This window comes from Chenopodium quinoa, unplaced genomic scaffold, assembly GCF_001683475.1.
Source record: "Chenopodium quinoa cultivar QQ74 unplaced genomic scaffold, ASM168347v1, whole genome shotgun sequence".
NCBI lineage: Eukaryota > Viridiplantae > Streptophyta > Magnoliopsida > Caryophyllales > Amaranthaceae > Chenopodium > Chenopodium quinoa.
Window position 1 is genome coordinate 3,291,011 of NW_018743574.1, and position 14,868 is coordinate 3,305,878.

Below are 14,868 nucleotides of genomic sequence, written 5' to 3' on the forward strand. Positions count from 1 at the left end.
GGTGGTAGTGGGCGGCACGAGCTTCGTGGAAGGTTGTGTCGTGGGTGTGGTGGTTTTGTGGGTTTCGTGGGTGTGGTGGTTTTGTGAGTTTCGTGGTGTTGGGTTTCGATCGGGTAGTAGGTTCTGGGGGGAGGCGTGGTGGTTGATTTTCGAGGGTGGGAGGCAGCGTTGTTTTTCAAGGGTGGGAGGCAGCGTGGTGTTGGGTTTCGATCGGGTAGTGTTTGTTGGCGCATTTTGGTGGTTTTTAGTGGGTTTTGGTGGTGGTTGTCGGTGGGTTCGTAGGTGTTGGTGGTTTTCGGTGGGTTTTGGGTTGTCGGTGGGTGAGTGGGTTCGGTGGTGGTGGTGGATCTTGGTGGGTTCGGTGGTGGTGGTGGTTTTCGGTGCTGGGTTTGGTGGTTCTGATTATTTGTGGTTTATTTTTAATTTTTTTTTTTTTTTTAAGGAAAGAGTGGTTTATTTTTAATTGGATTAGTGCTTAAGTACATGCCCTTATATTTCAATAATCTTGTTTTAAAACTTTTGCCTAGGAGTCCGCGCATGTCCCTTTCGTTGCAAATAACTGGGAGGTAGTATTTTATATTATATCCGTTAGAATCTTTCCCTTTTAGTACTTGTAAGTGGTTTTTTTTACAATTTTAACCTCGTTGTTCTTATTTAATCCCTAAATTATCTCAATTTTTACTGATTTTTTGTGCCAAATATTTTTAATCCTCAATTTTACTAATTTTTGTGCTAAATATTTATGAGCACACTAATTATTCTCTTTTTTCTGTTTCTCTCACTTGTTATTTAATGTAATTGGTACTTCCGGTCACGTGTTTTAAAGAATCTACAAAAAAACCTTAATTTCTGTGAAAAACGAGAAATGAGACTCTAATAAAATTATCTTTTAATGTGTTTAAAACTTATAACATCGTCCTTGTTTCCTTAATAATTTTAGTCTCATCATCTCGTAATAATTGTAAGATGCAAAACATAACCGTTTTATTTAAGGTACAAAATACTCGTAAGTCTTATTCGACGTCATTTAATAGACGAGACGAGAAATGACTTGATGAAGCGTTCCGTTGGACGATAACGTGGAATTTTGTCTCTCATGGAAAATGTATGCGCTTTGTAAACTCACGCTTCGCTATCAAAAATGCGGTCAATTTTTGTTTTTCTTGTTAAAAAAAATTAAATGACCTGGATAAGACGGCACGTGAGTGGTTACAGGGAGAGTTGGGTGTTTTGGTTGTCGGATGAACTAGGAAGTTAGATTTTGTATTGACTTGGGCCTGGGTTTGTCAACGTGGGCTTGGGTTTGTCAACGTGGGCTTGGGTTTTAGGCCCAATATATTGCTTATACTTCAGATAATTGAGTTCGGTTTTGCCGATATGGACCACATTTTGCTTTATCAATAAAATTCAATATTCCTTTCTTTCGATTTGGGTTTTGACTTAAAAGTTTAAAAAGACTGTAGCCCAACACTTGAGTGAAGTTTGAAAAAATAAATACTATTGTATATATAAATACAATTTTTTTTTTGAGGAGATACATAATACTTCACGTAAATAAAGGTGTACTTTTAAGATTCCTGTGTCAAGATTCTAGCTTGTTTTTATTGACTGAACTAAGCTGAAATAAACTGAACTTATTAGAGTTGAACTGAATTTATTAGAGCTAAACTAAACTGAATTGAACTGAATATTTTATGAAAGAAGAAAATTAGGAACTGAACTGAACTTATTAGAGCTGAAATGAACTCAACTGAAAATAATCTGATGAGAGCAGGGCCTTATATTCCCCTATTTGGAATCTTAGAACATAAGAGTATACACCACAATCAGATATGAAGGTTTCAACAATGGGATATTCATCATGTTTACAAAGAAGCAAACAAAACAGCAGGTTGGATCGCGAATGTAGGTCATCTTGTTAGTGAGAACATGGACATTACACTTTGTACTTCCTCATCTTTATACCCTATTATTTCTTCTGATGCATTAGGAATACCCCTCGTGAAGAGGAGTTCCTAATGTTTTTCTTTTTTCTTACCCTTTAAAAAAAAAAAAAAAAACCAATCAAATACGAAGTACTTCTTTCGTTCTTTTTTACTTGACCCGCTTTGACTTTTACACTATTCACCACCCATCCTTTGACCGTGTTTTGTGAATAATATGTAAGGAAAAACATATTTATTTTGGATCATTTTGAATTTGTCTCAATAAGTATTATACGTTTGCCCAAAATTGACTACAAGGTACTAAAGTTTACAATGTTGTACACTTGTAGTTAGAGTGTTGGAGTAAGTCATCCCCTCTTTTTTAACCTTCAACATAACCGGTTACTTGTAATTACGAAAAAAAGGGAAAACATAAATCTCACCACATTTAATTCATCTCGAAATTCGATTACCCTGTTTTTGTCCATGACATTTATGTAAAGAATTTTTTTTATTAAGTGTTGAATTATTATTAATAGTGAGATTAGTTATATGTAAGAAGATATCATTTAACATTATTAATATACATATTCTCTTTGAAAATTATTCTAAATTAATTCTACTTTGAAGGAGGGGCGGATGAGATTCGAATCCGTGACCTTTGTGTCACGCTGGCTCCGATACAATGTTAATGGACCAATTCAACCAAAAACTTAAGTTAATGGTTGAGATCTAGGAATATGTTTTATACTCTATCATTATGGAGTAATTATTTTTTAGGAATTGTTCCCATATTACTTTTTAATTCAAATTTTTATAATGCGCTTGCATAATTTTCTTGTTTACATAAGTTATACAAGTACTCCGTAGTAAATTTATTTTTAGCTTAAGTTGCAATAATATACTAGAAAGCGACATAGGAGACAAGCATTTTCAAGAAAAGTGATCTGTCAAACATTTACTGGAAGAATAAAAAGCACAATGTTTTTTTTTTTTTTTTTTTTTTTTTTTTTTTTTTTTTTTTTTTGGGTTGCAGAGCTCTTGTTTTGGACAAAGGTAACAGAACATAAGTCTTTTGTTGCAAATCTCTTCTTTTACTCAAAGGTATCTCAATGTAATTCTTTAAATATATATATATATATATATATATATATATATTGTTTACTTGTAAATTAAAGTTTTTTCTATAGAGTCACAAAGATGAAATGATATTTGACTATATAAATTAATTATAAATACGTATCATCCTAATTTAAATGACTTTGAGTTGGGTCAGGCCAACTAAAAAAAAAATAATAGCACGATATGTCGATATACACAATTGGTGTAAGTAGACACGACTAACACGCTAAAGTGTGTGTCGGACCACATTTGATTTGGAAAAAGCATGACAAGACACGACACATTACAATAAAACATTTTATTATAATCAATGATATTTGGCTTAGGTACGTAAGCATGACACGGTCCAACACTTGTCACGTGGAACCAAATTTGTGCATAAAACCAATATTTTGAAAATTCTGGCACGACACAAAACTCAGGTTGAGCCTTGGGTGAGTTTATACCCAGATTCAGGGTATGTTCTCATTTATTGAATTGAGTTGAACTGGACTGAATATTTATGAGAGAAAGAAATTAGGAACTAAACTATAAATAAGTTGAAGAGAACAAGCCGTCAAACTTGTTCTGTTATCTAGATTGACTCTGCGACATCAGCTTTCCACAAACTTTTAAATATTTTTTATTATTCGAATTCATACAAGACTTTTTCCACTTTCACACATTATATCAAGACTCACTCTAGACTCATTTATCTTATTCAAAAATATATTTTTTTAAAAAATATTTTTAATTATTTTTTAAAATTTATTTTTAAATATTGAATCACTTTTGATTGATAAAGTGGTCAATTTTCATTAGCAATCAACCAAAAGATGACAACATTTGTTCCCATGCAAAGTCTTGACATTGGTTTGGATTTTTCCAAACTCCATACAAGACTCATGTGAGTCTTGGATGAGTTTATTGCAAGAATCTTGAGCTAGACTCATGTTGAGACTTTGCTCAAGACTTGCAATAAAATTACCCTAACTAACCTTAAAACACATAAGTTCGGCAAAAGACAAGGCCTACAAGGACTACAACGGTACCACCATCTTTGTCCAAACACAACCATACAAAGTTAGGTACTCCTCAAGTCCATAGCATTCATACAATAGGAGTGAATGAACCGTTGCAAATCAATGAAACCATTTATAATCCCAAGGAAGCAAGTCAATTTTTGTACTTTTTTTTATTTGTAATTGGTGAAAATTAATTTTTGTACTTTAAGATAACATTAATCCATGTCAATTTCAACCGAAAAACGAACGTGATTGTTTTGGTAAAAATCCTTTTCAAAGGACCCAAAACAAATAGAAATTACACAAAAATTACTCCTTCCTTTGTCGGATATATCACAAAAACAAACCAAATGAAGGAATTTCACAAATTGAATATCAAAACGAACGATTGAAAATACCCCCAAAAAAGAAGACAATTATAATTTATGAAATTGACTCCCGGCAAAAAAAAAAGCTTTTGTTTCACTAAATTTGGCTATGTAACTTTACCCTCCTCTGTTTTCTCTCTCCTCTCTCATTGCTAGGGTTTGTCAATTTGTCATTAAAGTTTGATGCACCTTAATACCCAGATAAAAAAACCCCAATTCAATTATTGAATTAAACCTTATTTTCTATATGTTCACCCCTTTTACACGGTCATAAATACCCAATTTGCCAATTTGGTGTTTCTGCTCTTGGGTTTCTTCAATGTTCTCTTCTTCTTCTGAAAGTTGGGTTTTTTATGCTAATTGGGTTGATTGAGTGATGTATCTAATTTAGGGTTTATACCTTTGATTTCCACTATTTTGTACGCCCTACATTTTGCTTTTCAGGGTTTATGCCTTCCACCTGTTTGGTAAAATGCCTCTGTGAATTTCGTCATACTTTGCTATCAAATCAAAAAATAAAATATACCCTTTTGAAGTATTTTGTTTTTGATTGATGGGGTTTTCTGGGGTTTTTGAGATTATTTGTGTTTTGTACACTGGTTTATTCTGTGTTTAAACTCCTTTAAAGGAAGGTTTGGTGGTGGTTAGATTAAATATTTAGCTTTTGAAGGAGAGAGAATAAGTGAGTGAGAGTGATTGTTTGTAAAAAAATACAAAAAAATTAAAAAAGTAAAAATGGCGAGGGAAAAGATTCAGATCAAGAAAATTGATAATACAACAGCAAGGCAAGTGACATTTTCAAAAAGGAGAAGAGGGTTGTTCAAGAAGGCTGAGGAGCTTAGCATCTTGTGTGATGCTGATGTTGCTCTCATCCTCTTCTCGGCTACTGGCAAGCTCTTTGAGTATTCCAGTACCAGGTCTCTATCTTGCTCTCATTCTGTATTGTCTGTAACTCTGTATAAGTGTTGTATGTGCCGCGTAAAGTTAATTTGATGTTGAAGAACATACTATGTGTTTGCATAGTCTGCAGTACACTTAGGTTTACTTGCTTTATTGTGTGCTTCAAAAGGAAGATCAACTGAGTAATGAATAAGCTGTGTATTTTGCTACTTTATTCAGTAAATAGATTGGCCACTAGCACATTACACTTGGTTTTAGAGTGTGAGATGCAATAAACCAGTCCTTAGTTGACTATTAGCACTTTTCTTGGATTTTATTCAAACCCTAACTTTGTTTTTTCTAACTCGTATACATGGCACTGAATATGATCTGATTATATATATAATGAGTACAACAATGACGACTATAGGGAAATTGTAATTTTGTAAGAAAAAAAACTAAGGAGGGCCTGCAAATTATCTACTACTGAGACGATTCTGATAATAGTATTGTAGACACCTAATTGTCCCTACAAGTATCCTACCCAATCGATAGAGCTCATGCAAATATGTTATATGGCTACACAAGGTGGAAGCTTTTTTGACTGGTTGGTTAATGCATAACAAATCTTTGATATGTTGAACATGTTGAGCTTATTTTCTCACTTTGGGATATGTTATGTCATATCATTTTCTACTTGCAGAATTGTTTATTGACTTGGCGTGTGAGCCTATTCAATATTGGATTAGTTCATCGTATGTGATGCTAGGAACACAAGCATATTAGCCTACTGTGAGAAAAAACTTGCATCGAATGTATATTTAGATTTCATTAAGCATTGGATTGTGACCTCATATTATAGAATTTTGCGTGTTGGCTTTTATTGTTAGTGGTATTTAGGTAGTATATTTTTGGTCATAAGGATGCCAATCTTAAAATTTAGATTTTTTTTTTTTTTTTTATTTTTTTTTTATTTTTTAACTTCTACTTTTTTCTTTAGAAATCTTTATTCTCACGTTGGCCTCTCCATCTTTGGTTAATCTCCCTCATCATAGGGAGATCTATTTCCAATACTCTACTTTCATTTATATGCTTGGAAAATTAATTACATAGTCTCTCTTGTTTTTTGAATAGTGAAATTATGTATTCTAAGTTCTATCCATTGTTGATTTTTACAATGAAGTATGAAGAAAATACTTGAAAGGCAAAAATTGCACTCGAAGAACTTGGAGAAGCTGGATCAACCATCTTTAAGGTTGCAGGTAAGCTCACTAAGGTGTCCTTTGGGGTAATAAAATAGTTAAAAAAAAAGAAAGAGGTTATTTTGGATCTCTAAAGGGTTCTAGTACACTTCAGTGAACTCTATCTTCTTTTGATCTTATGAGATACAGTGTGCCCTCATTCTCAGAATGGTTTGTTCTCATCATGATTTTTAGAAATTTTCTTTGTGTTTGATAAGAGTGATTACTGTTTGAATTAGTCAGATCTTGGTCTCTTAAGTGAACTCATGTGTAGCATACCTGAAAATCTGAGTGGGTTATCTTATATATGTGGACTGAAAAACTTGCAGAATATGCTAATTTATGTTTGAAAATTTGTTGCCAATATATGCCGGTACGTAGAGTTGTAGACTGGGAATGAAGGTAGTAATTGTTAATTTGTTAGTGTAAACTCTTAAGACTGAAGGGAATAGTTAATCATCCTTTGTCACATTGTTAGTTTGAACAATTTCTTGAATTATCAAAATCTTTTTAGCTTGTAGTTTGCCAATTGATAAGGGAGAGTGGGGATTGGGGATGATTGGCTTGAATGCGCATCTGATGTTGTTGCCCATTATATTTTATATGGTTAATTAAGGGCTGTAAACGCACAAAACTAACTTTTGTTGGTAAACCTTGAGCTGGGTGCTCCCAAGGCTACATTTGGATGGTGCCTCTAGATAAGCAAAACGTAGCCCTAAATGAGTAGCAAGAATAGCCTTGGATACAATTATCTTCAGATTTACTTAGAATGTAATGGACATTCTCCTGTTAATGTTTGTAGAATGATTTTGATGTATCAATTTCTAGCATTCAGAATATAATCATTTATCTTCTGTTTGCTAATTTATTCAACATATATTTGCTTGTTTAGCTTGTTGAAAACAGCGACTATACCAAATTGAGTGATGAAATAGCACAACAAAGCCAACAGCTAAGGTAAAGTGTCTTTTCCTTGAGTTTTTAATACTTTTATCTTGGTTCACTTCATTTCTCTTGAGGTAAAGGTGTGGGCGTGTGGGTGGCCTAGATTTGTCATAGAAGATTCCTTTGCTAATTACTCCCTCCATTTTGAAATATGAGTTTTTACATTATTTAAGAATAAGATTTGGGCTATATTGTTACCTAAGTATTTTGCTAAATATAAATAAAAATTCTGTGAATATCTTGAAACACACTTCTGTACTATAATAGTATGTTTTGTAATTGGCAATGGCAATGAATATGTATATAAATATGTAAGAACAATCAATGTCAATTTCCATGGTAAGATTGGTAAAGCTAGCTGGTTCACCCCAAATTATCTTTTTTTATTTTATTTTTTTATTTTTTTATTTTTTATTATTATTATTATTATTATTATTTTTTTTTTTTTTTATTTTTTTTTATTTTTTTTTTTTTATTCTTCACTAATTTTTATTACTATCTAAATGGGTATGAGATTGCATTACTACGGACTTGGGTATGATTGCATTACTATGGACATTACTATGTGTCTATGTTAGTTTGCTTGAAAATTACATTTCAATCTATTCCCATTACTGCTATTCATCACTGGACACTGGCTACATACCAACTAAAGTGGTAAGAGAAGTTATGCCAAGTACTGGTGGTTTTATAAGTTGATGCTGATGAAAATCCTTGAAACATCACTAACTGTCCTTACGACGTGTTGTCCTTGTGGAAACAGACATATGAGGGGAGAGGAGCTGCAGGGTTTAAGTATAGAAGAGTTACAACAGCTGGAAAAGTCCCTTGAATTTGGATTAAGACACGTCATGGATAAAAAGGTTTATATATTTAGGATTTATTTTGCTTATCGATGTTACACTAAGATTTGGTGACTAATGTTATTTTTGTAACCATTCTATTGTATCTATCCAGGGTGAGAAAATTATGAACGAAATTGACTTACTCGAGCAAAAGGTTAGGGATTTCATGTCTACATGAGCATTCTATACACAATAGAGATAAGAACGTATCACTACCCCTCCAGGCGGTCTAAATATCATGAATATATATGATGACATTAGTAATTTTTACATATCCCAAATAAGAAAATAGAAAACATTTCCATTTCAAAGATGATTATAAGTTGAAGAAATGCTTTTTCTTCCCGACTTCCCATTCGTAATGACTTAGTTTTCATTTCTACAGGGTTCTGAGTTGATGGAAGAGAATGAGTGGCTAAGACAACAAGTAAGATTGACATCATTTCATTTCCATATATAGTAACTTCTCTTCATTTTATTAAAAAAGTTTCCTAAATTGTATTGATGAGATAATGAAAGATCTTATGAAAATTTTATTACTCTACTAAAGGTGCTGGAAGCATCCAAGGGCATACAACAAGCTGCTGATTCAGAGAATGTCATATATGAGGAAGGCCAGTCATCGGAGTCAGTCACTAATGGCTATAGTAGTTCTTCTGGTCCTTCACAGGACAATGATGAAAGCTCAGATCTTTATCTCAAGTTGGGGTATGTTCAATTGCATTTTGTAATCTTGAGTTAGCTTGCCTCGATGTTGTGCATCATGGAGTTTATTGACTTTGTTCTACCTCATCGTTTTTTCCATACTTTGTATTAGATATTTTGTGGTTAAGTTCAGGAATCTTCGTATGTCAATCTCACTCGATCATTGTTTGTATGTCCTTACGATCACATTGATCTTCCGAGTTCTAATGGCTAATGGATTCGGGTTTTGGTGCAGATTACCATACTCTGGCTGACGAAGAGAACATTAATGATCATTTGCAGTGAGCAGTTGTTACATATAATGCTGTTGGCAGTTGGCCTATGCACTCCTTCCGTATGCGCCCGTTGCTCCCGTAAATATGTAAAATATTAAGCCATGTATGTTGTATTATCAATGATATCATACCATTTGGTCAGGTAAGAAATGTGGTATCGAGCGACTAAAGTGGGAGTGAATGGCGTGGTGAGGTGATTCAGTTTGTTAGCATCTGCTTTCAGTTTATTTAAGCTCACTTGTATTTATACACTTGTGACAGTACCGTTAAGTAATAATTAAAGTTTTATTTAGATATATAAATTCTGATAATGTCATGAAGGAAAATATAGTATGCGAACTTTTTTTTTTTTTTTTAGAAAGTTACAATATTACTAGGAACTTATAAAGTATTTAAAACTCTTACACCCATTTAGTGATTTTATCTATCGGATTTGACATATAACAGATCAACAGTTCACGTTTTAAGTGTTTTGTGTTTTTCCTCAAATAATTGATGGATCCCATGAAAAAAATAAAAAAATAAAAAATAATTGAAGTGATTTTAGAAAAGTCATTAATAAAACCAAGCGTAGACATTCAAGATTGATAATACTGAGTAGTATTTGTTTAGGACTTGGGAGTGTATGACAAAACCTCCCCCGCTACTCTTAAGCGTTGACCTACGGAGCTGGGCCGGCTATTAAGCACTAAACCTATGAGAGGTGCCGGATCTAGGATCTTTTACCATACTCCACCTTTTATTTTAAGAAAAGATATCAATTATTGTAAGGACTAAGAAGTGAGTAACTAATAGACCATGTGTTATTTTTAGTTTTTTTTTTTGGCTCCTTAATTTGAATTCTTATGAGTTTATAGTACTTCATATAACATTTTAAAAATTATTGTCCACATTTTATATGTAGTATGAGATTTGTCAGTTTTAAAATCGGAGTACGAGTACTAGTACTAGTACTCAACAAGCACTAGTGGTAAGTTGTGGATAAGAATATAAGACAACTGCAAGTAGTCAAGTACAAAGTTTTTGATTGATTTTATTTATTTATTGCTCTGCTAACCTTCAGCGAATTTAATTGTCCATCTTATTGCAAATTTTCTTTTAAGGTTTTTTAGACTTTACCTTTCTTTTTCTGGGGGTTATGTTTCATCAAATCTAAAAAATGATTTTCACATACCTTACATCCATTATTGTTTTCTATTATTCCATCATTCCATGTGTTTGTGAAAATGTGAGAATTGAAACTCAAACCCATGCATTATTAATGTTACTTCCTCCGTTTTTTTTAGTTGCATCGCTTTCCTAAAAATAGAGTTTTAGGTGTCGTTTGGTTGCTATGGGAATTTACTTCCCATAGGAATTTGTATTTTATGGGATTAAATTCCTACATCAAATTCATGGAAATTGCTTAAAATTGTTTGGTTGACATGAAGGAAGTTGCAAATCATGGGAATTTTGACTTACCTAGGGGGGTTGGGTAATCAACTTCCCATGTTTTGTGGGAAATCACAATTCCCATGAATTTGCAATCCCTCATTTTCACTTTTTAGTGTCAACCAAACAACTCACCCATTTTCAAATTCCCATGATTTTTGACTTCCTCCATTTTCTTTGTGTAACCAAACAACCCCTTAATTCAATTGCATCACTTTCCTTTTTAACTATCAAATTATCTCTATCTTTGTCCTACCACATGAGTGCTTAAGCCATATTTGGTAAAGCATTATTAATATTAGTCACAGAAGACTGCTGGACAATAAGAAACTCGCATTTAGTTCCTAGTTTACTTGTACAACAAACACACATACAAATTGCTACTCAACACGACTGACTTCCAGAAAAAATGGAACATCAAAACGACGACATTGTAATGCAGCAGAGTTCTGTTTACAAGCAAGTCAAAGAATGTAGGCGTACTGCTTCCTCATCAATCTTTCTTGGATCTAGAAAGGACCTTCTTCCTCTGTCCAAGCATGTAGTTGTACATGTGCGGACTTCCTGCAAATTTACATACAAACTCCATTAAGCCAAAGGAAAGAACAGCGCAGCCAATGAATATAGAGGGATCAAACACTAACCTGGAACGTAAATTCCCAGGGTAAGCAATGCACCATAGTAGTAGTCAAAAGAGAAATTCCATTTGTTGGGCATCCTCACACAGTACTTCTCTGAATTCTGTTATAGTAGAAAATCAAGCAGAAATAACATCAGCTGAAGTTGGAGTGGTATGAAACTCGTATTTTACTCTAAGAGTACTGGGGTAGGGCATAAAGATCAACATGCCTATTTTCACTCTTCATATGCCTTTACTAGGGTACAAAAACATAAAACCTACTCTATTCGCCGAAAATAATACAGTAGGTCACAGTTTTTGTTTTACTTTGTCAAACTGATAAGCAACTTTCTATATTTCGCAAGTGAAAATCAGAGCTATTTAACTCATTGCCTCCAATGATACCCTTAGAAGAAAAACTACAATGGTAAGGCGGTATAAATTAAAGCAGTAAAGAATCTTTATGGTTTTTCTATTCCAGCTAATTTTTTTTAAAAAATAATCTGAAATCAAATGTGGCTCAGACAGAAAGGAGGAGGGAGGGTAGCCGGGGAGGGGTTATTTTTTGGTTAGCGAATAGATGAACAACAAATCAACTTCTAAGAGGAATTTACTCTAAGCATATTGAAACAGCTGGTTTCTATATTTCTAGAATAACAAAACTAGAGCACAATTGACGAATTTTAGGGGGATTGTAAGAGTATGATAGATTTCTCACCCAGATGTAAGGTAAAGCAATGTATATCAAGCCAACTTCACTTGTAATGCCGGTTGGGTACAGCAGCATAAAGGTGCTATACCTGCAAAATGCAATCTAAGTTTATTACTAACAAGGGGAAAATACAGAACTCCTGATATAGAGGACACATTGACCAGCTGGTACCTAAGCCACTGAAGCCATGATGGTGCAGAACCAAAGGTTTCTTTTACACCAAAGAAAGAATACCGAATAATCTGAAGAAGAAAAAAAGCCAGGATGAATATCATGTATAATTTTACTGCTAAAAGCAAAGAAACTATATATAGTTCTTAAACAAGTCACAGGACAACTTTTAATAGATAGGGTCATTATACACAAATGAGAATCCCTCTAGATGTGATCTTTTTCTTGCATGGCTAGAGGACCATTACGCAATTATTGTTCTATATATTTTGTCCGCTGTCACACCTTGCCTTACTTAAATACACTCAGATTAATTGGTTCCTCATTAAATCAAATATTTCTATGGGGATAGCCATATCAGAAAATGTAATTACTGCCATTGCTCGATAGGGTCAAACTCTCAGTCTTATGGAAGATACGATATGACGCAAGTAAGCAATACCAATGGATCTTTGGCTACTCCAATCAATGCTTCCAAGATGGTCAAGTGAAGAGAGTTGGATAAAACCCTCATATTCAATCTATTTGGGTAGAGAGTCTACATACCCCATGAAAGCAACATAGACACAAATCTAGAAAAACCAATAACCAAATTGGACCAGAGCAATGCTTTGTTGATAGACAACTCAAACCTCAGCCATTAATAACATGTTATACTTGAAAACCCTTTCAATTCTAACTGCAGGCCATAAATTTCTCTTTTGAATGATCAAGATCCTTTTACTTTTCCATGTTTAAGATTATACTAAATGAGTAGCTAAGTTTGTTAAATTAAAGCTACCGACTCCTCCTAAAACAGCCCTCGCTTTTAAAAATAGCATGAATCCAGCACACAAAGCCCCTGCTCACGATGGGAGTGTAGACTGTAAGATAACAGATCCTCTAATTCTTTGGCAAACATGAAAAGGCCAATTCCCAAGATATAACTACATACAACTCCATCTATGATAATCAAACTATAATAAATCTTTGAACACAACTTCACCTTTACATTTACCATTTTCCTTTTTTTTTCTTAATCACATCTAACAAAATGAAACATACACACCCTTGGACAGAATCAATTTCTCAGTGTAGTCATTGGGAAAATTGTGCCAATCAACAACAATACTGAAGTAATCATCTAGTAATCTATATTTAGACAGCTAATAAAGAAAGAAAGCCAATAATCCTTCTTCATTTCACATTGAATTTCCTCAGTTCCATTTAATTTATCTATCATCTCTCTATCCATTTAGCATACTGATTCTATTTCGAACGAGACAATATAAGGGATAATAAGAATTTCACCTCTGTAAGAGACCAGCTGATCACTAAAGAGCTAACAAGGAAATGAGTTCGAGTCTGCAAAAACAAAAATGCAGTCACAAAATAGTTACACACTATAATCTGATTTATCTCAAATCATATTATTGATATCTAAATAGAAAGAAATACATAAACATAATCAAATTAGGGGCTAATATTACAGACCTCTGGAAAGCTATACAAAACACCCCAAGTCACATACAACCTTGAACCAATTTGGGGAAGCGTTGCACTTACAGGCGATCTCACCAAACCTTCAATTTTAAGCACAAACAAGCTCAAAATACTTAGTTATCAACCACCCAAATGCATAAAAATCACTTCTTTTTGAAAAATTATATAGAATTACCAAAATTTACTCACCAGTTAAACCATGAATAATCTGTTCGACGAAATGCCCCAAAGAAAAAAATCAGATACCATTGAAATAAAAACTAAAACCCAGAAATAATAATTCATGGAAATGGAAAGAGAAGAAGATAAACCTCCAAAACGGCGGCAGTTTGAGCAAGAAGAAGAGGCTTCTCAACGGCGTCGTATACATGCTCATAGCTTGACTCTGTTAATGTTTTTACAGCAAAGTACAAAACTTGAATCCTGTAATAAATTAGATTAGATTAGATTGATATAATAATGTACTCGTATTTAAAAGTTCTTCCTGTTTTGACTTTTTAAAACGCGATAATCACTGTCCAAACACGAAGAACTTTTAAAGACGGCAAGAGTAAATCAGAAGATAAGGAGAAGAACACAAACCATCCAAAGCAAACAATCCAATTGTAGAGGGAGAGATATGAGCGTCTTAGAAGAGAGAGAAAACCCGCCATTTTTAATTTTTGGGGTACAAGAAAAATGGAGGAAGAAGAATGTGAAAGATGGGGGAAAATAAATGGGAGAAAAATACAGGTGAACAGATCAACTACTCAGATTTGTAATTTATGAATGTAATAACACTGCAAAATATGTAATGGAATGCAATGCCTCATAAAATTGATCAACTACTCGTACTTAACTGCTACAACGACGTGGATCTGAAATACTATGCTCACTCATCAAATCAAATTCAATTCAGTTGTTTGTAGTTGTTCCTTAATATATCATTATCAAATATTCTAAGGTATTAGATGAGTTGTGTTGCATTGATATTAACGATGTTATTACTACGGACTATAGTCTCAACTCTCAACATATGTTGCTCACTTCTATTCCATATATTATTTTCTAATACGGAGTATAAGGGATGTAGTTCAGGTTGACTCGCAAGTTATTTGAGCTAGATTTGAGTGGATCTAGATCTCAACGAACCTGTCAAGTCAAA

General features: G+C 33.5%; 2 protein-coding genes across 2 annotated transcripts; one reads left to right on the forward strand and one right to left on the reverse strand.

Moving 5' to 3' along the window:
- The first annotated feature begins 4,332 nt into the window (after window positions 1–4,332).
- Window positions 4,333–9,605, forward strand: LOC110682074 (MADS-box protein JOINTLESS-like). The gene is made up of 8 exons (XM_021858308.1): window positions 4,333–5,336; window positions 6,482–6,560; window positions 7,432–7,496; window positions 8,248–8,347; window positions 8,442–8,483; window positions 8,715–8,756; window positions 8,880–9,037; window positions 9,270–9,605. The coding sequence occupies exons 1-8, from the start codon at window positions 5,155–5,157 to the stop codon at window positions 9,286–9,288; spliced, it is 687 nt and encodes a 228-aa protein (XP_021714000.1). The 5' UTR covers window positions 4,333–5,154; the 3' UTR covers window positions 9,289–9,605.
- Window positions 9,606–10,955: 1,350 nt separating this feature from the next.
- On the reverse strand, window positions 10,956–14,637 carry LOC110682075 (very-long-chain (3R)-3-hydroxyacyl-CoA dehydratase PASTICCINO 2-like). The gene is made up of 9 exons (XM_021858309.1): window positions 14,307–14,637; window positions 14,036–14,147; window positions 13,914–13,932; window positions 13,716–13,804; window positions 13,533–13,586; window positions 12,243–12,313; window positions 12,078–12,159; window positions 11,385–11,481; window positions 10,956–11,304 (listed from the first exon to the last, which is right to left on the reverse strand). Exons 1-9 carry the CDS (start codon window positions 14,375–14,377, stop codon window positions 11,234–11,236), a joined length of 666 nt encoding a protein of 221 aa, XP_021714001.1. The 5' UTR covers window positions 14,378–14,637; the 3' UTR covers window positions 10,956–11,233.
- Between the last annotated feature and the right edge of the window lie 231 nt (window positions 14,638–14,868).